The sequence below is a fragment of the Caretta caretta genome, chromosome 24, assembly GCF_965140235.1.
Source record: "Caretta caretta isolate rCarCar2 chromosome 24, rCarCar1.hap1, whole genome shotgun sequence".
Classification (NCBI taxonomy): Eukaryota; Metazoa; Chordata; order Testudines; family Cheloniidae; genus Caretta; species Caretta caretta.
Genome location: NC_134229.1, coordinates 1,516,935 through 1,539,608, shown reverse-complemented (window position 1 = coordinate 1,539,608; position 22,674 = coordinate 1,516,935). Strand labels below are relative to the sequence as shown.

The 22,674-nt window shown below is 64.2% G+C and overlaps 2 protein-coding genes across 8 annotated transcripts; one reads left to right on the top strand and one right to left on the bottom strand.

Moving 5' to 3' along the window:
* SLC39A1 (solute carrier family 39 member 1) lies at positions 1–7,199 on the bottom strand. 2 transcript variants are annotated; one of them, XM_048828442.2, is made up of 4 exons: positions 7,122–7,199; positions 4,534–4,890; positions 3,606–3,736; positions 1–2,276 (listed from the first exon to the last, which is right to left on the bottom strand). In XM_048828442.2, the coding sequence occupies exons 2-4, from the start codon at positions 4,730–4,732 to the stop codon at positions 1,587–1,589; spliced, it is 1,020 nt and encodes a 339-aa protein (XP_048684399.1). In that variant the 5' UTR covers positions 4,733–4,890; positions 7,122–7,199; the 3' UTR covers positions 1–1,586. The 2 variants fall into 2 exon arrangements, with proteins under 2 accessions (XP_048684399.1, XP_048684398.1); XM_048828441.2 differs by lacking the exon at positions 7,122–7,199 and adding an exon at positions 6,033–6,980.
* A 3,207-nt stretch (positions 7,200–10,406) lies between these two features.
* On the top strand, positions 10,407–19,388 carry CREB3L4 (cAMP responsive element binding protein 3 like 4). Of its 6 annotated transcripts, none has more exons than XM_075123090.1 (10): positions 10,407–10,837; positions 11,442–11,606; positions 12,204–12,468; positions 13,053–13,192; positions 13,579–13,674; positions 14,190–14,296; positions 14,540–14,608; positions 15,627–15,711; positions 16,039–16,135; positions 16,674–19,388. In XM_075123090.1, the coding sequence occupies exons 2-10, from the start codon at positions 11,442–11,444 to the stop codon at positions 16,985–16,987; spliced, it is 1,338 nt and encodes a 445-aa protein (XP_074979191.1). In that variant the 5' UTR covers positions 10,407–10,837; the 3' UTR covers positions 16,988–19,388. The 6 variants fall into 6 exon arrangements, with proteins under 6 accessions (XP_074979191.1, XP_074979190.1, XP_074979189.1 ...); XM_075123088.1 differs by lacking the exon at positions 10,407–10,837 and adding an exon at positions 10,861–11,020 and having other exon boundaries at positions 11,442–11,591; XM_075123087.1 differs by lacking the exon at positions 10,407–10,837 and adding an exon at positions 10,861–11,020 and having other exon boundaries at positions 13,582–13,674.
* Positions 19,389–22,674: the final 3,286 nt, after the last annotated feature.

Here is a 22,674-nt window from a genome sequence, read left to right as displayed (position 1 = left end):
TACAGAGTTTAAAGTCATTTTATTTTTCAATTCAAAAAGTTTCTCTGTCAGTCTTTTAACCAAACAGCTGCGTTTCCACCAGCGAGGCGGGAAGGAGAAACGGGCAGTTAGTAAAATAGACTCTCTGGATGGGAACCGGCTGGGTCTGGGTTTCCTACCACCTCCCAGGCTGCTGGAAAGAGGCTCTTTATAAAAATAGCGTTGTGGCCTTACGGAGCTGGAGGGGTTAAGGCCATTCGACCGTTCGGCCCAGGAAGCCAGGTCTGCCACACCAGCTGGGAGCACTTTAGATGCCAGAAGCTCTTTGAGGCAGGCCCATCTTTTTGTTCGGTGTCCACGCAGCTCCTGGCACCTTGGGGTCCCGGCCCACGGTGCTATGGCGACACAAGTGGCTCCATTGGAAGACTGAGTGCGGGAAAGGGACCGTGCTGGATGGCTCTAAGGCACTTTTATTCCGGTACAAGCAGGCCTCCTGCTGGGGACTGCCGTAGGGACACCCCCCTACAGGTACAAGAACTGGTACCCTCCAGCGGGCATGAACCGGCGCCATGTCGTGCTCTCACTGACGCTGGCCCGGTGTGTATAAAATAGGCCGCAGCTTCAGTCTTTACTCTGTGTTCCTTAAAAAAAAATAATTCGTCATTCCCAGCTCCTCTTCCTAGCTGTTGCACATTACCAAGGTCAGGATCACGGTCCCCATGTTACAGATGGGGAAACTGAGGCACGGAGGGTGAAGTGACTTGCCCAAGATCGCCCAACGGCACGGCCAGGAACAGACCTGCAGGGCTCCTGAGACCCAGTCCAGTGCTCTAGCCACTAGACCACACTGCCCTCCAATTGGGTGAAAACTGCAGTGGGAGGAGAGCGGAAGGAGGCATTGGCTCTGCAGGGCTCCTCCCTCTGGCACAGGGCGAAGGCCCAGGCCCAGGCCCAACCCGATACCCACCCCAGGAACAGCCCAAGCAAAGCAGGAGCATGGAAGACTGCAGGGGCAGCAAGGCCTGTCCCACCCCACGCTCTCCTGGACTGGGGCCTCTGGCTAGAGGAACGCACCATCCCGGCCTTCCCGGGGATGCTGCCAGCTGGGCAACCGCCCCCCTGCAGAGGAGCTGGGGGCAGTGAAGCTACCCCAATCCGCCCCTGCCCCCGCAGGCCCCCGCTCAGCCACGCATGCTCCCAAGGGCTTTGCAGAACCAGTGCCCGGCTCTGCGGCAGGCTTAGGGGGCAGCGCTCATATTGAGGCATCCTCTGACTCTCCACTGGCATGGCCAGGCTGGGGCCCTGGAGGAGCCATACCAGGGTCTAGGAAGCTATCCTGAGCCCCAGGCAGGTTTAGATTCAGGGGGCACTGGGATCAGTCCATGGGTCCTGGGCAGCAGGCAGGGTGCAGGGGCCATGTCCAGCCCCACATGGGGGGTCCCCAGAGGGACCAACCAGCACCCTACCAGAGCAGGAACCCCCAGCATTTTCTCCAGTGCAGGGCCAGGCCCTGGCCCCGCAAGTCCTGGGATCCATCTCATGCTGCCGGCGGCAGGGGCACAAGGTGGGGGAGGGGTCTGTCCCTGGCAGTGGGGGCCCTGGGCAGCTCAGATCTTGATGAAGAGGATGCTGGTGACCAGGGCGAAGCCGGCGAGGAGCAGGATGATCTTAAGAATCCTCTGCTCGGAGGAGCTGAGCTCATGCGGCAGAATCTCCAGGAAGGTGATGTAGATGAAGGTGCCGGTGGCCAGCCCCTCCAGCACGCTGCGGGAGAGCTGGTGCAGGGCGCCCGAGGTCTCCGTCAGGGCCACCCCTAGGCCGATCCCCAGCGGGGACATGAGGGCGAAGAGCAGCAGGCAGCCGACCACGGCCCGGGGGCGCAGCCGGCCCTGCAGCAGCTTGAGCGAGAGGCTGAAGGCAATGACGCACTTGTGGATGAGCAGGGCCAGGCAGATCTCCAGCACCTTGGCACTGGCCTCCTGCAGCCCCACGGCCAGCCCCTCGAAGACGGAGTGCAGCGAGAGCGAGAAGACCAGGATGAAGGAGCGGATGGCCGAGTGCGCGTTGAAGTCGACGTGCAGGTGGGGGCGCTCCTGGGCCGGGCCCCAGGCAGGGTGCAGGGGCCCCTCCTGCCAGTGCTGGGACTGGACGGTGCTGTCCTGGGCCGAGGCCCCCAGCAGCGCCCGTGTCTCCTCTAGGGAGCCAGACTGGTCCTTGTAGGCCAGCACAATCTGCTCCATCACCAGCACCAGGAAGAAGCCCATGGCCAGGATGAACTCCTGCAAGGGGAACTGGAGCTGCAGAGGGAAGAGGCAGGTCAGCGAGGAGCTCAGCCGGGCCCACAGGGCTGGTGCCAAAGGTCCCCAGGGGCGAGAGCCCTCCCCCCACAGCAGCCTCGCAGCCATCTCACTGCTCAGCATGCAACGTGCCCCTCAGGAGGTGGGGGCATTGAGCAGGGGGCTGGAGGCAGAGAAGGGGGGCCCCCATTTCCAGCTCCAGAGGGTTCAGCGCCACCGGTGACAGGGGACACAATGCGCTGTCCCCACCTGCATGCTGCAGCTCCCCCCGCCACAGTGAGGGGCATGGCTGAAGCGCGGGGGCCTCCCCCCAGCATGGAGCGGGGATTCGGCTTTTACCTTTGCAGGTTCCTGGGGCCAGAGGGGCATTGCTAGGATTTTAATCAGACCTCTGCCCAGCCTAGCCCCAGGCTTCCCCCACCCTCCTATGAGTGCCACGTCCCCGGCAGACCCCAGACCTGACCCCCCAGCGATGCTTAGGCAGATCCTTCAGGGGGTGGGGGGAGGCTCCCTTCTTTTTGGGCAGGAGCATCTGGAACCAGTCTGGGCAAAGCACTAGAGGTGGCTGGGGCTAGGATCGCCTGCCGTGTAGGGATTTGGGGGGTGCACCCACATAGCCAGCGACGGTGGTGCTCCCAAGCCCCCTGTGCTGGGGGAGGCAGAGCTGAGGGGCTGGAGCAGAAGGCATCACTGCCGAGAAGCTGGGGCCGCCAGCTGCCAGGAAGCCGCGTGGGAAGGCGGGGGGGCGGGGGGGAGAGAGGAATGATCGTCAATGAGGCAAGCGGCTCCAGTGAGTCACCACAAGCCCCTGCTGTGTGATAGGCCAGGCTCTGCCCAGCCCAGCACCACCACCCCCCAGCCATTGCAGGGACACCGGGTTTGCAAACAGCAACAGGTCCTGGCCACGGGCAGCCTCGCCCAGCCCCCGACCCCCCACCCCGCCCCGGCCCGGAGCTCTGCATCTGAGCACACAGAGCGACCCCACCCCAAGCCATCCCCCATCCAAAGCCCTGAAAATCCCACTCCAGTCAGAGCCTCAATGCTTCCCACCAGGGTCCCCCACAAACCACCCACCCCAGGCCTGTGTCCAGAGCCCCACGGCTTCCCCCCAGACAGCCCCCAACCAGACCTGAGCGTGCAGCATGGCAGCAGCAGGGGGTGCAGCCCCTGCCCCAGGGGCTAGGTCTCCCACAGAGCCCGCCAGGGATCACAGCAGTGCCCAGCCCGCTGGGGACCCTGGCTCTGGGTGTCCCATTACACATACAGACTCCAGACCAGAAGGGACCATTGAGCCCATCTCGTCTGGCCTCCTGCATCGCACACACTTACTGTGACTCTCAGGGCAGCCAGCGCTTCGTTGATGCTCGCCAGGTAGTCGGGGACCAGATCGAGGAGGCAGGTAGCCAGGAACACGCCACCCGCAAAGCAGCTCACCAGGCTCAGGACCTTTCTGCGCGTGTCTGCCAGGGAGGGAGGGAGGGAGACACAAATGACAAGCCCAGGCGGGGAGACGCATGGCTCTGCTGCTGTTTTGCCAGGGTGCCAACTGGTTTGGCCAGCCAACCGGGCAGCGAGCTGGGCTCCGAGACTGGACCTCTTCAGGGCCTGATCGTGCCTGCGGGCGACTAGCGAAGCCACGTGCCGCTCAGCGAGTTACGAACGCACAGTCTGGCCCAAGCGCTGCCGTGCCAGTGAGGTTTGGGTGCGGGACACAGACGCAGCAGGGCACCTATCAAACTGAGCCCCTGTCCTGGAACGCCAGTGCATTTCCCCGGCCCCATCTCGCTCCCCTCCGGCCCCAGGTGCGACTACCCATGAGGACGCCCAGGCTCTGGCTCAGCAGCGGTGAAAGGCTGCAGGGTTCTCAATGCTTCCGCCTGCTAGCGGCTTCGCCCCCAAACTTCCCCCTGATCAGAACTAATTGCTCCGGCCCCAGCTGTGCCCAGCTGGGCAGTGGAAGGGGCTAGCAGAACCCCTGGCGGCCGAACAGCCAGCAGGAGCCTGGTCCTGTGGGGAAGGCACTGGCCCAGATCCCAGGAGTCTGGCTTGGATCCTGCCTCTGCCACTGGCCCTGGGTGAATCTCTCTCCTCTCAGCTGCCCCCCCCCATACCCTGGGGGTGATCGTGCTGCCCACTCCCCACCCTGGGTCTGGATGTTTAGTCACCGGACACTTGGAGCCGGGGTCAGGGCCGCCACTCCGCCTCGCTGAACAGCAGCTGCCCCGGAGCCTGGCGCTCCCCGCAGGCCGGGCCTTACCCAACGAACTGGCCCCGCTCCCGTGGGGCCGGAAGACGCAGAGCGGAGCTAGGCCGCACAAGATGGTCAGCAGCAGCAGCGTCACTAGGGAGCCCAGCTTCACCTCCAAGCCCATGGGGGACCGGAGCACAGCCATGCTGGAGCCAGGGCTCCAGATCATCTGGTCGGGGTCGGCCCTGGGCCCCGGCCACTCAGCCATGGCCCCGGAGCGGCTGGAAAGGCCTTTCCTGATCCCTGTGTTCCCCTCAGGGGTGTGCACGGCCTGTCCACAGCGTGGGAGCCGAGCTCAGCGAGCAGGAGTCTTGGCCTGCCTCCGAAAGCGACGGGAGAGAGCGTCCTCTGCGAGCAGCGTCTGCCCTGCGAACGCAAAACGGATGTCAGCAGCCCCCGTCTAATGCCACAGGGGCAAGTTAGCTGGGGAACCAATCCACCCCGTGCTCCAGGGGCTCACACGGATGATCCCACAAAGAGCGAAGGACGGAACCCCGGGGCTCTCCCTCTTGCTGGCACTGGGGGCCGGGCTGAGTCATATGGACTCCAGAACCCCAGTTCAATTACAGGTTTAACCGTAGCCCCAGAACAGCTGCTGCAAGATGGCCCCACATGTGCCACGGGGCTCAGGGGAGCGGTGCAGGGTGGCTGGGATGGGGTTCCTAGCTGGGGTCTTTTCCCCAACAGGAGACAGGGCACCAGCCCCTTTTGTCAGTTGCTGCCGCAGAAGAGGCGATCCAGGAAGGATCCCCCCTGAGTTCCCCCCCGCCACGCCAGGAATGGATGAGCTTCGTCCCGCCCCCCCACACACACACACACACACACACAATCTCCTAGCAAATCTTAGCTCCCAGGCACTTCCGACCTCTGGTTACCAGCATGTGACTCATGCAGTTCAGCCCCCCCATTCCCACCACATTCCTCCTGGGTGAGGCTGCCCTGTGGGACCCCAGTGGGCCGTAAGCCCCTGGCCCCCACGGTGGGGCTGGCACCAGCTGCGGAATACAGGCTGCATTCGGCGCTGGCGTGACCCGGCTAACTCCTGGGGCCACACCAGGGGGAGCTTGGAAAAAAGGAGATTGAAGGAAATTGAAGGAAAGCAACGGGAGAGTGCTTCCTCTGCGAGCAGCATCTGCCCTGCGAACGCAAAACGGATGTCAGCAGCCCCGGCCCAATGCCACAGGGGCGAGTTAGCTGGGGAACCAGCAGGCATTTAGCAGGAGTGCTGGGATCCCAGCCTGCCCTCAAGCTAGCCGGGAATTTCAGGACTCCACGTACCCAGAAAAGGAAGCCCACATGCCCGCCCGGGTTTGCCCAAAGCATCCTGAGGTGCCAAACAGCAGCTGCGGGCACGTTATCCTGGCTCTGAGCTCTGCTGCATCATTCAGCCAACAATGAAGGGAATTTTGAACCCTCTCCCAACCACAGACAACCAATGGTCTTAAGATCAAAGTCCCCTTGGGAGTATTTATAAGCGGGTCTGCAGGGCACAGGCTGGTACTTCCCACCTTCCTAACGATCGGGTCATGGCCGCGGCCTGCGAGCCACCCGAGACGGGCAGCAATTCCACTCAGGGAAACTCCCGTCTCCACTCAGGGAAACCTTCGCTCTTCCTCCCAGCATGCTCTGGCAAGAGCTGCACTCGGTGCACGGTTCTCCGTAACTTCGCCCACGTCACCTCCTCGCAGCAGCTCTGCTGTGGCCATCCCAACAGGAACGGGACCCACACCTCAGCCGGCCTGAACTACTAAGCCACACGTGCCTTGGGAGGGCACCGCAGTTAAGCAGTGTTAGCCCCTTTCCTGGAGAAACTGAGGCACGGAGAGGCAGCTGCCCAAACACACAGGGCACCAGGCCTTCCCAGCTCCCAGTGTTCACCCCACCCCTGGCCCCCCGGCAGCGCCACCTTCTCCCAGCCCTCCGCAGTAGCAACCCCACCCTCGGTGTCATGACCGAGGTCGAGGGCCAGCAGAGGAAGTGACAAGGGGGCCATCGCCGCCTCCGGCTGGGGGGCTTTCCCGAGGGGGACCCCAGGGGCCAGCAGAGAGAAGTCCCGGGAAGCTGTTCACGGTCCCCCCGGGGCGCACAGCTCCTGGCCTGGACACGGCTGGGTCCGACCCGGGACCTCCCCCCTCCCGGGAGATCACACGCCGCGGGTCTAAAAATACCAGTCCCCGAGAGCCGGCGGCCGGTCCCGCTGGCGAAGCCCGGGGCGCTGGAGCGAGGCAGGAGCAGCCGCCCCGGGGCCCCCCGAGGCCGGGCCAGGGGCGAGCTCCAGGGGCCGGTTTTAGTAGCCCCGGGCCGGCAGCACAAACACAGACGGGGGGGACCCCCCCGCGAAAACCAGGGGGACCCCCCCCCGCGAAAACCAGCCCAGCTCCGGCTGGAGCAGGCTGGCGGGGTCATGCAGGCCCGGGGGGGCCCTACGGGGTCCGGCCCGGGGGGGCAGCCGGAGCGGGGGGGACAGGGGGCGGCTGGAGGGGGGGGGTCCCTCCTCCCAGCCCTCCCGCGGGAACGGGGCTACTCGCGGGGGGCGGGGCTCAGCCGCCAGGCCCCGCCCCGCCCGGAGCCCCGAGGCTCCCCCCGCCCGGACTCACCTCCGGGCCTTCGCTACTTTGTCTCCGGGCCCGCTGCGAGCCGTGGCTGAGCGTTCGGAAGGGGCGTGGCCGGGGAAGTGCTTTCCGCCAATGGGAACGGGGAGGACCAGCGATTGGCATCGCATGGGGGCCAATGAAAAGCAAGGAGATCCAGAGCCCGCCCCCTGCCTCCTTCCCCCCCACCGTGCCCAGGCCAGGCTCCCGGGCCGTGTCTACACTAGGGGTAGTGACCCTGGACACTCCTTATGGCACACAACAAACCGCAGCGTGGGGAGAGGGAAGCTTAGGGGGGTGGAGGAAACAGGGCAGAACTTTGGGGTCTGTGCCCCACGTGGCTCCCGGCGCGCCTGAGCCAGGCACAGTGTCCCACTCCTTCGCCCTGCCAGAGCCGTTCACCCCCGGGTGCAGATACCCACTGCAGGGCGGGCACCGGCTCTGCACCGGAGCCTGAACCCTCCACGCCACCGCCAGTGGGGACGAGGCCTCGGCAGAAGGTGCACTGCTAAGACGCTTCGATCTCAGAGCAGACGGGGCTGCTGGAGCTCTCAGGCCTGCTGCCTGGTTGAGGTGAAGCCTAGAGTTTGCCCCTGCCAGCTAACCCGGGTTACGAGTGGCAGCTGGCAATGGCAAATCCTGCAGGCACGCTCCATCCCCATGCCCTGGTCACCCTGTCCCAGGATAACTTCCCAAAGCTGCAGCCAACCTGTTCCAAAATGTCAGGGAAGGCTCTAGTCTTCATTGGACAAAACCCGGGTGATTCTGGAGAAAATCAGAGCAGGGAAATGGAGGATGCAGGGATAGGGCCACCCAGGGGGGAACCGGACAGTTTGCCCCGGGCCCCAAAACCAAACAGCATTGTGATCTGGCACAGGGGGTCGCAGCACCACCCACGTTTGGCCCAGCTGTCCTGTGACTGGGCCAATCCTGAGCAGTGCTGCGACCCTGCGCACCAGGTCACGATTCCTGGAGCAGGAGCTCCTGCTGCAGGGGACATGCAGGGCTCCCCTACCCGTACCCCAACACAGGGGCCTTCCCTTGGGGGTCACTTTCTTGGCAGCATGGCAGGGGGCTTCAGCTGCAGATTTTGCCCCTGGGGCCTAAAAAACTCTGTGTGGCTCTGAGAGCGCCAGACAGTTGGTTAGCAAACCCAGCAGCTGATGGCCCCATGACACCTTCCAGCAACATCCTGCACCTCAGCTCTGTCCTGCCCCCCTGAATGACAGCTCCCGGCCAAAGGAAAAGAAGCAGTAATGGCAGGGGGGGAAAGAGTGAGATTGGGGGTCGGGGGAGCCTGTTCTTTGCTGTACCTTGTTCCCCATCAGTAACCCCGCTGGGATCCGGGGCTTGTCCAGCAATGAGGGAGTTATAGGCAGAGCTTCATTTGTAATGAAAGAGGCTCTGGGGATTGGAACTGCCTAGCCCAGAGATGCCGGGGCTACAAAATGCCAGGCCCAGAGGTGCCGGGGCTCAGCCCTGGAAAGCCTCGATACAAATTAAGCAGTGGTTTTAGGCGGCTGTCCCGGTACCATTCCCCAGGTCTGATGCAGCCAGGCCCCTCCGCCTGCCCTCAATTGGCTACAGTGGGGTCACTCCTGATTTACACCCGCTCGGTGGAGCGAGAGGAGGATCCGGCCCTTGGCAGGATCATGCCAAGTGCAGTTGCATCCTGCCGCCAAACCGGCTCCTGGGACAAAGCACTTTTCTTCGGCTGGCTGCACAGGGCTGCCTGCAGCCCCACCTCAGGGGGTCAATGTCCAACCTCCTCCGCCCGCCTGCGAGCTGCTTAAAAGGGCAATGCCAGCCTTCCCTGGCACAGCCTGGGGCCGGGCGCCCAGTGTTTGCTCATGGGTGTGGCCGTGAGCCAGCAGCACAGTGCCCCAGTGAGAGGGTCTGTCAGCTTGTCCTGGGGGCCAGTGACCACCCAGCAACTTCCCAGCACTGACTTTAGTGCCCACTCCTCATCCTCATCCACTGTCATCTAATTTATCCCCCCCACCTGTCTGTCTGTCCATCCCTCCCCTACACACCCAGCATCTATCTATCCCCCCAAGCGTCTGCCTGCCCATCCAGCCCTACACACCCAGCATCTATCTATCCCCCCAAGCGCCTGTCTGCCCATCCAGGCCTACACACCCATCACCTAGCTAGCTAGCTATCCGTCGCCCCGAGCGCCTGTCTGTCCATCCAGCCCTACGCACCCATCACCTAGCTAGCTAGCTATCCGTCGCCCCAAGTGCCTGTCTGTCCATCCAGCCCTACGCACCCATCACCTAGCTAGCTAGCTATCCGTCGCCCCAAGCGCCTGTCTGCCCATCCAGCCCTACACGCCCATCACCTAGCTAGCTAGCTATCCGTCGCCCAAAACGCCTGTCTGTCCATCCAGCCCCACGCACCCATCACCTAGCTAGCTAGCTATCCGTCGCCCCGAGCGCCTGTCTGTCCATCCAGCCCCACGCACCCATCACCTAGCTAGCTAGCTATCCGTCGCCCCGAGCGCCTGTCTGTCCATCCAGCCCCACGCACCCATCACCTAGCTAGCTAGCTATCCGTCGCCCCAAACGCCTGTCTGTCCATCCAGCCCTACGCACCCATCACCTAGCTAGCTAGCTATCCGTCGCCCCAAATGCCTGTCTGTCCATCCAGCCCTACGCACCCATCACCTAGCTAGCTAGCTATCCGTCGCCCCGAGCGCCTGTCTGTCCATCCAGCCCCACGCACCCATCACCTAGCTAGCTAGCTATCCGTCGCCCCAAACGCCTGTCTGTCCATCCATCTGAAGTTACACTGGGGGGACCAGCAATTTCAGCAGGGTGGGTCTGAGTGTGGCACCAAAGGTGTGTGGTCATGCGCACGAGACCCTGTTTGTGTGTGTGACAGAGATCATGTGACTCTATGTGCGACCCTGTGTGTATGTGTGAGACCCTGTGTGTGAGCGATCACGTGACTCAACGTGTGACCCAGTGTGTGTGTGTGTGTGAGAGCCAGCCCCTGTGTGTGAGCGATCACGTGACCCAGTGGTGCATGCCAGCAGGGTGGCTGGTGCTGCTGCCCGATGGGCTGGCCATGATGCGGGGCCCTGGCTATGTGGGAGGGCAGAGGGGCAGCATGAGGCTCCCCCAGCTCACTGGGCCTGGCTTGAGCTGGCCGAGCACTGTCGCAATCACACAGGCAGGACACCACAACCTGGCCTGTTTGCTTGTTCCCTCCAAGATCTGCTGCTCCAGCCAGGAGGGGACGGGGCGAAATATCAGGGCTGAGCAGCACCAGGGGACAATGCCTAACCAAGGGGCAGCCCCACACTGACGCGCCTCCGTTTGCCAGAGGGGGCGCTGGAGAGCACTACCCAAGGCCCTCTCCCCACGGCACCTGCCCCCGTCTTTGCAGGGCTCCCCACTCCCCTCCCCAGCCCCCCAGGCAGAGTCCTGGGGCTGCAGCCCTGTGTCTCTGGGCCCGGGGCCCTTGCAGGGAAATCCAGTCGCTGAATGCCAACAGCCAGGCCCAAAGCCTCCACCCATCACACACGCTGGTGGCTAAAGCCCCTGCCTCGGCTGGGTGCACTGGGTGACAAGGAGCCCTTTGCCCTTTTAAGGCCCGGGGGTGGGCGTTGGCTGGGGCTGTCCAGGATGCCGGAGATCCTGGTCGGAAGCAAAAGGCTTCAGTGTTCGGTGCCGACCAGCCTGGCTGGGTAACAACCTGCTCCCTGGAACAAGGCGAAGGTAGGTTATGCGACATAATCGCCCCCGGCCCAGCCCTGGGGGTCCCGCGCCAGCGGCATGGGGCCCCTGGCCGCTCCCAGCTGGCGCCTGGCGCTCAGTAACCAGGGCTGTTGTGGAAACGCAGCATTCTCAGTGGGAACAGGGACTGACTTCCCCAGGCACCAGCCCGCGTTGTCAGCACAGGTGAGGCTCATGCAGGTAAAAGTCAAGGCCTTAGGGATGGGCCTGGGCGGCGGTGCCCTGCCCCCTGCCCAGCTGGGCTGCCAGGACCAGCTGTGCCCAGAGCTGGGGCCGGCGCCGGAAGATGGCATCTTTGTTTGCTGACCGGCTCGCCCTGGGCCCGGCTGGATTTTCCCTTCCAGCCCCGACACGGGAGCCGTTCTGAATCGCTAGGTCCCCAGGGCACAGCCGCCTGGGCATCGGAGGGTCACAAGGGGACGCCCGCACTCAGCCATGCCCGAGCAGCCGGCCCGAAGGTGTGCAGGGGACCTCCGGCCCTGCCTGCCCAGGTTCGGCTGGCCTGGTGTTCTCGGAGCAGTGGGGGGGGTAGGTGGGCAGGGACGCTGTCTGATGCGCTCTCTGTCTGTCTGTCTGTCTGTCCCAGATGGGGGAGCCGGACAGCCCCGCACTCCGGGCTGTTCTCTTCGAGCAGCAGAAGGAGCTGTTCCCCAGCAGCACCCTACCAAGCCGAGATCCCCCGTTCGCCCTCCTGGAGCCAGCTCCCGCCCTGGAGAAGGGCTTTGACGAGTGGGCGGTCAGTGGGGGCAGCGTGAGTCGGGGGCCGAAGGCAGAGGTGGGAGGGGAAGAGCAAGCTGGGGGCTCGGACACAAGGTCCCCAGGTCACTGTAGGACACCTGCTCTGCAGGAGCATAGTGCTGGTCTTTGCCCCACAGGAACCGGGTCTGTGCTTCCCAGGGCCCTGCCCCAGTTCCTTAGCCTCCCAGGGGCCTGCCTGTCTCCTCGGGGCGGGGGTAAGGCTGGCCTTGACCCTCCTGCCAGCCTTCGAAGGCAGCCACCTTTGGGGAGGGAGCCAGCAGCACGGGCCACTGCACGGGCCAGGGGCCGGAGAAGGGTCCCATTGGGGCTGCAGAGATGGGCTTTGGCCCGGGCAAGGGTGGTCACACCCCCATGCATAGTGGACGGGCCCTGGCACTGCCGAAAGTGCCAGCAGGCAGGGCCTGGCCAAGGCAGCAATTCCTGGCGCCTCAGCCCCATTCTGAGGCACGGAGACTGGCACTGCCCACAACCCCAAGGTGCCCGCTCCTGGGCATCTCCCAGCCGCATACCAGCCCAGCCTGGGCCTGCTTCCCAGGCCAGGCAGGCCAGGGCTGCCGGCTCCAGCCAACGTCCCCAGTGCCCGTTGCAGGGGCTGAACGACAGCGAGCCCGAGGACTTCCTCAACGCGATCATCAATCCCAACGAAGTGTACAGCCCGGGCCGCGTGCAGGCCTCCCCAGGCAGCGACAGTGGCATCTCGGACGAGCCCGGCTCGGACAGCCCCCAGCCCGGCTTGGGGGGCCCCGGCACCTTCTGCGCCATCATCTGCGACCAGAGCGACCCCCTCCACAGCGACGTGGTCTCCATCCAGCTGGGTGAGCGGGGTGGGGGCAGCCGGCCCTCTGCTGCCCGGGGTAGGTGGCTCTGGGGCACAGCTCCCTGCCCCTCCTCAGGCTGGTGTTTAGTGGGGGAGGAGTGCAGCCTTAGGGCGAGGGGAGTCAGTCATCCCCCCGAATCCTCCATGCTGCCCCACGGCTGCCTATGGGGTGGCCGCCGGAGATGAGCGCTTCCAGCCTGCAAGGGGGCAGCTTTAGCCGTGTAACCATCCGTGCCCCTCTGTCCATCAATTACCCCACCCCACCCCCATCTCTCTGGCCGTCTGCACTTTGTACCCCTCAGCCCCAACGTCACCCCGGGCTTTGCCCCTCACCCCAGGAACAATAATCAACATTTTAGCTCCTGCTGGCCCCAAGGCCCAGCGGCACCTCCCCCCTCACAGCTGTGAAGCAGAGAGGCAGGGGGTCTGAGGGCAGCGTCTGAGGCCCCCACGCCCGGGGACACTTGGCCAGGTGGAGGTGGGCCATGGGGGTGGGCCAGAGGAGCAGAATCCCCACTCGGTCCCAGCCTTAGAGCTCCCCCCATTCCTGCCCCGCCTTTCCCAGGCTCTGCCCCAGGGAAGGAGCCATCCCTGACCCCTGTGCTGTGTTCTTGGCCCCAGGTGACTGGTCGCCCCCCCTGCTGATCCCTGACGCCTGCATCGTGAATGAGCTACCGTCTGCACCCCTGTCTGCCGTGGCCAGTCCTGGCACGGTGCCCATGGTGGTGAGCGCTGGGGACATGCAGGCAGCTGTGGCCCTGGTAAGTCGGCTCAGGACCCCCCTCCTCTCACACTGACTGTCCAAGCTGGCTTTCCAGCAGGGGGTAAAGGCCGGGCAGGGCTCAGCTCTCCATTGCCCACAGCAGCAGGGAAAACACTTTGTGAGAAGGTGGCAAATACCCCTGGTCCCCACCCACAGTCCCTGGGGAATTGCCCCCCATGCCCACCACCAAGAGCCCCTGTAGCTGAGCAGCTGCCCACAGTGACCGACATGTTCCCCAAGCCCTCGCTTGTATCCTGGTCACTGTGGTTCCCATCTGCAGCAGAGGGAGGGTCATGCCCCTCCCCGGCCCTGAGGGATGTGGGGGGCTGGAGGAAGGGGAGGGAGGATCCTGCCCCGGGCTCTGCAGAAAGTGATTCTCTCCAGCAGCTGCAGTTCCCGGATCTGTTCCTGACGGACGAGGAGAAGCGGCTGCTGTCGCAAGAGGGGGTGTCCCTGCCCAGTAACCTGCCCCTCACCAAGGTACAGGAGCCAGCTGACATGAGTGTGCAAGTGGGAGGCAGCACCGGCCTGAGTGCGCCTCCAAGTGTGCAAGGAGCGTGCAAGCCTGCACGAGAGCACGTGAGCGTACCCGTGTGCGCAGGCCCAAGCAGGAGAGGGTGACTGCTGGTGCCAGTTTGCAGGGCAGAGCGAGTCCACAAGGGAGCCTGTCCTGGCTCCAGCATGCAGCCAGCAGCTGCCAGCCCCACCAAACCGGTGCAGCCGGGCCCAGGGCAGGGAGGGGCCAGTCCAGCTCCACCCTCCTGGCCCCACCCGCCCCTGCGGGCCCTTGGGGTGCCCAGGGCAGGCAGGGCTCGGCCCTGGAGTGCAGAGCTGCAGCTGTTCACCCCCGGGGTGGGGGAGCCCTGGGGAGGGTCAGACAAGAGACAAGAACAGGGACTTGCCCCCCCAAACCAGCTCCCTGCAGCTGGGACCCCTGAGCCCTGGGGGGACGTGAGCCTGCCCCGCTGAGCTCTCAGGCTGTGTCTGCCCCCCAGGCCGAGGAACGGCTCTTGAAGAAGGTGCGGAGGAAGATCCGGAACAAGCAGTCGGCCCAGGACAGCCGGCGGCGGAAGAAGGAATACATCGACGGGCTGGAGAGCCGGTGAGAACGGGGGCCCCTTGCGCACACACCGCGGTGGGCACGCACAGACCCCCTGCGAGGGCACTGCCTGCCCTGCTCAGAGCCAGGCACCGGGCTGCCCTTCTCCAGCAGATCCCGTGCCAAGGGCGCCAGCCGTCTGCCCTGACAGCCAGGTGTCTGTGCGTCCCGGGGGCAGGGAGTCCCTGGGCTCTGGTCGGGCAGCTGGCAAGGACCCGAACCCCCCTTGCTCTCTTCTCCTGGCAGGGTGGCAGCATGTTCAGTCCAGAACCAGCAGCTGCACAAGAAGGTGCAGGAGCTGGAGAAACACAATGTGTGAGTGCAATGCGACCACGAGCCCCTATGCCCCTCCCAGAGCCAGGAGAGAACCCAGGCGTCCTGGCTCCCAGCCCCCTTTTCCCCCCCGAAGATCAGGGTGCATTAGCAGAGCTGGGGGGAAGCCATGGAAGGTGCAGGGTGTCACGGAGTCCCCGGGCAATGCTCTGGACCTGCTCCCTATGAAGCCAGGCAGGACTCTGGGGCAGTCTCCTTTCTGTGAGCAGCCTGTCTGCAGGACACACAGCTCACCCGGCTTCCACCTTCCTTGGTCTGACCTCGGAGCATTCAGCCTGTTCTGCCCCTCCGTGCGCTTCCTACAGCCAGTCCGCCCAGGCGGGGTCCTGGGGAAGCCAGAGGGTCCTGCCCCCCACTCCGCAGTCAGACGTGACTCTCAGCCAGCCAGTAACACAGAAGGTTTATTAGACAGGAATATGGTCTAAAACAGAGCTTGTAGGTGCAAAGAACAGGACCCCTCAGCTGGGTCCATTTTGTAAGGGGGGGGGCAGTGAGCCAGACAACCCCGTCTGCACTTCACTCCATGTCCCAGCCAGCCCCAAACTGAAAACCCCCCTCCAGCCCCTCCTCCTCTGGGCTTTGTCCCTTTCCCGGGCCAGGAGGTCACCTGATTCCTTTGTTCTCCAACCCTTCAGCTCTCACCTTGCAGGGGGGAAGGGCCCAGGCCATCAGTTGCCAGGAGACAGAGCGTCAGCCATTTATGTACCCTGGCCCTTTGCTCTGCAACAATTACACCCCCTTATCCCACCACCTAGAGACTTAAGAACTGCCTAGGGGAAACTGAGGCACCCCTACAGTATTCAGATGAAACATTAAGAACAGTCCCACTTCGTCACACAGGGGTATTGGAGGGTGGCTGGTGATGCAGGGGGCCCCTGACACGATGGTGGCTCAAAGGCCACTGGGTGAGTGAGCAGCCAGCCTGGATTTGTTGCTGGGTTGTGTGGCCCCCTCCCGCCCCGAGGAGCCCAGCCCCTCGAACGCTGTCTCCTCCCCACAGGTCACTGCTGGGCCAGCTGCGTAAGCTGCAAGCGCTGATGAAACCCACGTCCAGCAAAGCAGCGCAGACCAGCACCTGCATCCTGGTATGGGCCGAGCTCCCACGCATGGCCCACTCCCGGGGGCACAGAGCATGCGGCCCCACGCGCGGCCTGCTCCAGGGGGGCACAGAGCACGCGGCCCCACGCGCGGCCTGCTCCGGGGGGGCACAGAGCACGCAGCCCCACGTACGGCTGACTCCTCCCCCCACCAAACACCCCCCCCACTCCCCGCTCCTGCACACACCCGCAGAGCCAGGGCTGTGCCCACGCTCACAGACACACACAGGCTGGGCCCAGCTGTGCCCCTCCCGCCCCCCTATTCCCTGCACCTGCACAGGGGCTGGGCTTTGACCCTTCTCCCTCCTCCTGCAGATCCTGATCGTCTCCCTGGGACTCATCATCTTCCCCAGCTACAGCCCTCTGCGCAGGGGGTCGCGGGGCAGCCAGGACGACTATCAGCCCACTGGAGGTGACAGCTGGGATGCTTGGGGGCGGGGCTGATCTTCCCCATAGACCCAGAGAGGGGTCAGCACCGAACACCCCAGCCTTAGGGCTGACCCTCCCCATTGAGCTCCCCAGAGGTGTTCCCCCTCAGGGCGGATCCGGGACCTTCCTGGTGCTGCCTGGCCCGGCTCTGCCCAAAGGGATCTGTCCAGAGACAGGGCCACAAACAGCATCTGTCTCCTCCTGTCAGCCTCTGACACAGGGCACTCCCCGCGCCCCCTCCCCGCTGGCATAGGGCCCCCCCAGCCGAAGGTGCCCCCACACTCCCGCCGTGCCAGCACAGGGTACCCCGCCCCGCCGACCCCCATCACAGGGCACCCCCCGCGCCTCCACCCCACTGGCACAGGGCCCTCCAGCACAAGGGGCCCCCTGCACCACCACCCCCGCTGACACAGGGCCCCCCCCACCCCCCAGCACAGGGCACCCCCCATGCCCCTGCCCCACTGACACAGGGCGCACCCTGCCAGCCAGCCCCTAATCCTGCCCTTCCCCCCGCACCCCAGTGATCTCCAGGAACATCCTGAACCAGGGGGAGTTCTCAGAACTGGCCGAAGCCCCTGGCCCCAAGGAGCCGTCGGCCCCAGAGCCTGAACCACCCCCGGGGGAGCAGCTGGGGTCCGAGGCTGCAGTGGAGGAGGGAGTGGAAGGAGCAGACGGGGGCCCAACCCTTCTGGTTGCCGGGAGCCAGAAGAAGGGCACAAACACGTCCGCTCAGGCCCAGCCGGAGCAGCAGGTGGCTCCCAGGGGGCTGCCCCAGGGGAACGGACCCGGAGCCAGCAGGAATGCAGCTAAGTCAATCCACGCCGACGAGATGTGAGGGGCAGCAGGGACCAGACTGGCCAGAGAGCTGCTTTCCCAGGGCTGGCTGGGGGGGTACAGCATCTCCAGGGGTCCCCGGGACACCTGCCGTACCCCTCTCCCCACAGGCCCAGTTCACACTGGTGTCAGGGAGCCATCCCCAGCGCATGGGGCTCTCAGCTCTCACTCCCTGCCCAGCATCTCTGCAGCTGGGACATCCCACTCCGGTACCTCCTGCCGAGTCAGCTCCGGGGGCCCTGCTGGGGCGGGCGTCTGGAACAGCAATAAATCCCGTCCCTTCTGCCCTGCGGGGGCATTGCCAGACCTGGGACGAGGGGGGCCGCATGCAGCTCCCCAGCTGTGCTCTGAATGGCCCAGAGCTCCCTCCCCAACCCTCAGCCCCTGGGTCACACCAGGCTCCCCACGCAGGGGAGAGCCCTGGCCCACTGCTTCCCTGGGATGGGCAATGCGCTCGCAGCAGCCAGGCTGCCTCTCCTGCCTGCCCCATGCTGCCCTTCCCACAGGACAGCTCAGAGGCCAGGTAGCCCCAGGCAAGCGGACCAGCTCATCGGATCACCTACAGAGCTCGGATTGAGCCACCCATGCCCTTTCCTGGGCTACCTGAGAGAGTCACCAGCCAGTGCTGGGCTACAGGCTCCCCAGCCGCTCCCTGCCCTCTGTGCTGCTGGGTCGTCCCCAGCCCTGGGGTCCTGCTCCGGACGGCACCTTTGGAATCGGCTCCAGCTGCCTGGCCGGGGCATCTCCCCCTGCAGTGAGGTTTGTAGCAAGCCCAGGAAGAGAGGAGACTCCTGACGCCTTCGGCCCTCGTATAGATTGTGCCCATCACAACACGTCTTCCGTTCGTCTCGTAGCCTGGCCTTCCTTCTCCCTGTGCGGCCAGGTCTCCTCACGCTAAAGCCTGCCCACCTCTTTGGAGGTTGGCCGAGTGGTCATTCCAGTTCCCCAGGGGCCCGCTCAGCGACAGCTGCAGTCCATCGATTGTCGGTGAGCCGCGCTCTATGCCCGGCCCATCGCATGTCACTGTACCGGCTCGCGACGATGACATCCCACACTCCACTCTGCTGCCCGATCACTTCACTGGGGACTCGGTCGTGGGTTGAAGATCCCAGAATTCTTCTTTCTGTCGCCCTCTCTGTGACAGACAGTTGCTGCTTCTCAGTCGTCCTCAGTGCCCACGTTTCACTGCCGTACGACGCAGCTGGCCGTACCGTTGAGCTGACGAGGCCTTTCTTTGGAGGGCACTCGTCAAGATCTAAAGAACTAACGTCCAGTATCCCTGCTCTCCCATGTCTGCAAGCTGGTCACCAAAATAACAACAACCTGAGTCTCACAGAGTCTGGACGAGCAGCAGCCGAGAGAGCAGGCAGGTTTTGAAGGAATTTCAGCACAATGGACCATATTTTCACTATAAACTGGAACACACATTCCCTTTATGCATTGCCTTCGTCAAGATGAAAAAGCATTCAACAGTGTAGAGCTCAATGCAGGGCTGAAAGCTCTCGCAGAGCAGAGCATCGACACAAACTATACCAAACTAGTAAAGGAATTGGCCATTGCGCTACCTTGAAAGGGTAATTGCGGCAGATGAATTGGGAGGATGGTATTAACGGGGAGCAGTGAAACCAGCTCAGATTCGCAGATGATATTTTGTTGATTGCCGAAAATACGAGCGGACTACAGCACATGCTGCAAGAGCTCAACACAAAATCAGCCAAGTCGGACTGAAAAGTCACCACTCCAAAATGAAATTTATGCGGCCTGGTACTTAGCGAAAAGCCCAAATAACAATCAAGAGAGAACCAATCGAAGAAGTTGAGCAATATGTCTATTTGGGCCGAGAAAGTAACATCAGGAAGATGAGCTCTCGTGAGAAAAGAAAGCATTCAAGTCCATGAACGAGGCTTCTGACTGGAAGGAAATAAGTAGCCACAGTCAAGCTCCGCCCACAACCCCCAAACTCCACCCACAATTCCACACTGCCCAGCTGTTTCTACTAAAATGCTCAGCCAGGCAATTGGCCACCATTAGGTTCCAGAGTCAGCGCTGTGCCCAAGGCTGCTGGCGCCTCTCTCTGTGCTCTCTGCTGACCCGGGGATGCAGCCCCGCGGGGTGGGGGTGGGGGGCAGTTTGGTGGGAACCAAAAGGGCTAGAAAGGTTCAGTTTTAGACAAAAGCGGTAATGCTGTCAGCTGCACTAGGCGCAGATGGGACACAGCGGGTCTGGGCGGAGCCTCCCTCCAGCGCGTAGCAGGGAGCCGGGTTCACATCGCAGGGGGTGCTCGTGGCACAGCTGTTTTCTGTTATGAGCCCCCACCCACCCTGTGCCAGTCGCAGGTGGCGTCTCCTGTGCGGGGAGGGATGTCGAATGTCTCTAGTTAATAAACCATCCTGTTTCGTTTCCCCCCCGGCTCAGCATTGGTCTGGGATGGGCGGCTCGGGGCGCGGAGAATGAGCACACGTTGCTCTGAGGATCTCAAAGCACCTAACAGGCTCTGCAGAAACATGGGGTTTGCTTCACCTCGCCTGGAAATGCAGCTGCCTCTGGGGTGGGCCTCGGCAGCTGTTCAGCAGCAACATACACAACAGACTGGGCCCGGAAGTGAAGAGAAGCATCAGCTCCAAGCGGAGCTACGAGGGGAACCTGCCCTGGAGCCAGGGCTGAGGCACCGGGCGAGGGAAGCCCCGGCCTGCCAGGGGCTCATTTCAATCGAATCGCAGCACCCCCTCCCCCACACCCTGCAGCGCAGGGCCCCCGAGGCTTTGGGGTCAGCACGGCCTGCCAGGGGAGCGGCCCCCCACTGCGTCCCCCAGCCCCTAGCTTGGGTAGCTGTGCTGAACCCCCTCCTTACTGCGCGGCCGGGCAGGGCCCTGTGTCCTCCTGGTGCTGCTGGAGGGACCAGGGCCTGGGAGCAGCCTCAGCCGAGGCCGGCCTCACCTGTGAGCGACCGGGCGGGCTCCGGCCCTCCCAGGGCTCTGCTGATGGGCGGAGCAGGGCGAGGGCCCAGCCGCGGGAGGTTGGCTCTACACGGAGATTCCCACGAGCGAACAGTGCCAGTCTCCGCCCGCCTCCTCCAGCTGCCTCCCGAGCGCCCCAGCCCCGGGCCTGCCTGCACTGGGTGTCCAGCGGGGACTCGTGGCCACGGAGCAGCCGGGGTCAGGGGCTCTGGGAGCCGCGTGCACGGAGCCCATCAGGCCACTCAGCCCCCGGCAAAAGACATCTCAGGGGCTTACCGGGCCAAGGCTGCCGGGGGCTCATTGTCCCTGCCCTGAGCCCTGCTGCCGGCCTCGTGCCCCACCGTGGGGCCTTGGGATCTGGGGCCCTCGGCACCCACCTGCCCCGCTGTCAGTGGCCGACACACAGGGAGAGGCCAGGCCACAGCACCAGGCTCATTTCCACCCAGCTGAGCTGTTAGAAGCTGCAGCCGGGGCCCCCCGTGCTCCCCTCCGACAGCCCCCCCCACGCTCGCCTGCTCTGAGCCCCCGGGCGTTTGCGTCACTCAGGGAAGGAGATTTCCGTCCACATGGGCGAGATGCTGCTCAGGGAGCCCCGAACCTCAGCCCTGCGCCAATGGGGCGGCCTCGCAGGCTCTTCCCAGACACTGCTCGGGTCGGGGGGGGGGACTTGGAACTGGGCCTGTGCCAGGCGCCTGACCGGGGCCGACACCCCCCAGGAAGTGGGGGTGCTGCTTCAGCCATTTATCACAGCGCGGGGCAGCAAATCAGAGGGCGCCCCTCCCCGGGGCCCAGCGGTGCAGCCCCCCCGATGCACAATCATGCATTCACACATACACTGCACACCCCCCCCACCCCCGGCCCCAGGATGAGGCGAACTCACATTGCTGGTCAGGGAAGCCCAACACCCCTGCCCAGCCAGGGCCCGTTACCCCTCACCAAAAGGCTTCTCCCTGCAGGAGGCTGGGGCAGCCCTGGGCCTAGACTTCGGCCCCCCCCTCCTGGGGTCATGTAGTAATTTTTGTTATCAGAAGGGGGGTCGTGGTGCAATGAAGTTTGAGAACTGCTGCCCTGGAGGATCCCCGCCTATGCAGGGGCCCGGGGGTACCCAGATGCCCAGGGGCCCAGGGAGGTACCCGGCTGCTTGGACAGCTGGGTGTAATGGTGACAGACTCACGTCTCTTGCAGAGACCAAAGAAATCCCCCCGACCCCCGGTGAATTCTGCCCAGCGCTGTGGCCCCATGTGGTCACTCTGCGAAAGCCCCTGAACTGCGAAGCCGGGGCTGAGGGTGAAGGGGGTGGCACTGGATCTTTGTGATTGGTCTGCTCCAGCTGAGCCCCCAAGTTCTAGCCCCATGGGGGGGGGGTCTAGCCCCCTGCTAGTCCAGCCCCCACTCTGATGGTGCCCCTCAATCTTGACCCACAGCCCCCTGCTAGCCCAGCTCTGGAGCCCCTCCCCAGCAGCGGGAGGCAGATTAATATTAATGGCTTTTAGTTGTGGCTTCCGCACAGACTCATCCACCTCTCCCCTTCTCCCTTGGGGGCCACCAAGCCCCTTTTCTCCTCATCCCCAGCTGTGAGCCCCCAATCCCCGCTTCCAGCCTCCATTGGTGCCACTCCCCCCTCAGCCACCCCGGGGCGCTGCCGGGTCACCCCCTGCCCCCGGCCAGCCCTGCCCAGGCAGCCGAGGAGCCGCAGGAAGCTGCCCCCCCGGCTGTGGTTAATCCCAGTGCAGACTGGCAGGATTACGGGGGGGATTAGCACTGCTTGTCCATCACTTACATAACCTGCCACATGGCGCGTGAAGCGGGGGACAGGGCTCAGGGCTCTGCTGATTTGGATTCATGGAGGGGGCTGGCGCTGGGCCAGTGTGGGGAGCGGGGGTTCCCTTGGGCCAGCGCCTCGTACTTGGGGGGTCAATTTGGAGAGTGACTCGTTCTAGCAGCTTGTGGGCAGCAAGGCACCTGTTAGCACCTGGGGAGAATTCGCGCAGCGATGCCAGGCGAGGTTGGCGGGGCAGGGCTGGACCAGGGTTTCTCCTCCCCGCGCCACCCATTATGCCGGGCGCTGCCCAGGGCCTCCCAACCCCCCATGACACCTCAGATCCACCTGCTGCATGTGGGGGGAGCTGGCAGGCCCCTACCTCCCCACAGCACTGGGCACAAATCCAGTGTGAGCTCACGGCGATGGGTGAGGCAGCGGGTGCCAGGCAGGAGCCGGGCTAACCTCCAGAGAGCATTAAAAGCCCCCACCCCCAGTGGGAATCCGCCTGCCACGGGATCCCACTGGCTGCTCAGAGCCATGCGGGGAGCTGAGCTGGGGCCCCCCTGAGACCTGATTCTCCAGCGCCAGCATCCCAGAAGCCAGGCCACACCCACTGTGTGAGTGAGGGCAGGACTGGGGGGGGGGGTCCAGCCCCACGTGCTCTGGAGCAGAGACTGGCCTGAGACCTGGTGCCAGGGCTGGCAGGGAGGGGGGGGTGCTCGGTGGGGGCTCCCAGGGGCCCCGCCTGGGGAGAGGACTCAGCTCTCCTAGGCACAGGACCGGACCAGGCCCAGTCTTGGTGCTCGTAGTGCCAGGTTTGTGGCCGAGGGGCCAAGGATCGGGCTGCCTGGGGGTGCAGGACTAGGGTGTGAGGTGAAGGAACGCCAGGCGCTGGGGGATGGGAAGCAGGGAGGGGAATTGTTAGGGAGGGATCTTTTTAACAAGGGGTGTGGGGTTTGGCTGGGCTGG

Coding starts and splice junctions, on each gene's coding strand:
- SLC39A1 (XM_048828442.2), bottom strand. CDS start 4,732: ATGGCTGAGTGGCCGGGGCCCAGGGCCGACCCCGACCAGATGATCTGG. Junction 3,737..4,533: donor GAGCGGGGCCAGTTCGTTGG/GTAAGGCCCGGC, acceptor CCTCCCTGGCAG/ACACGCGCAGAAAGGTCCTG. Junction 2,277..3,605: donor TGGCTGCCCTGAGAGTCACA/GTAAGTGTGTGC, acceptor TTCCCTCTGCAG/CTCCAGTTCCCCTTGCAGGA.
- CREB3L4 (XM_075123086.1), top strand. CDS start 10,895: ATGGGGCCCCTGGCCGCTCCCAGCTGGCGCCTGGCGCTCAGTAACCAG. Junction 12,469..13,052: donor CCGGCCCTCTGCTGCCCGGG/GTAGGTGGCTCT, acceptor TCTTGGCCCCAG/GTGACTGGTCGCCCCCCCTG. Junction 14,297..14,539: donor ATCGACGGGCTGGAGAGCCG/GTGAGAACGGGG, acceptor TTCTCCTGGCAG/GGTGGCAGCATGTTCAGTCC.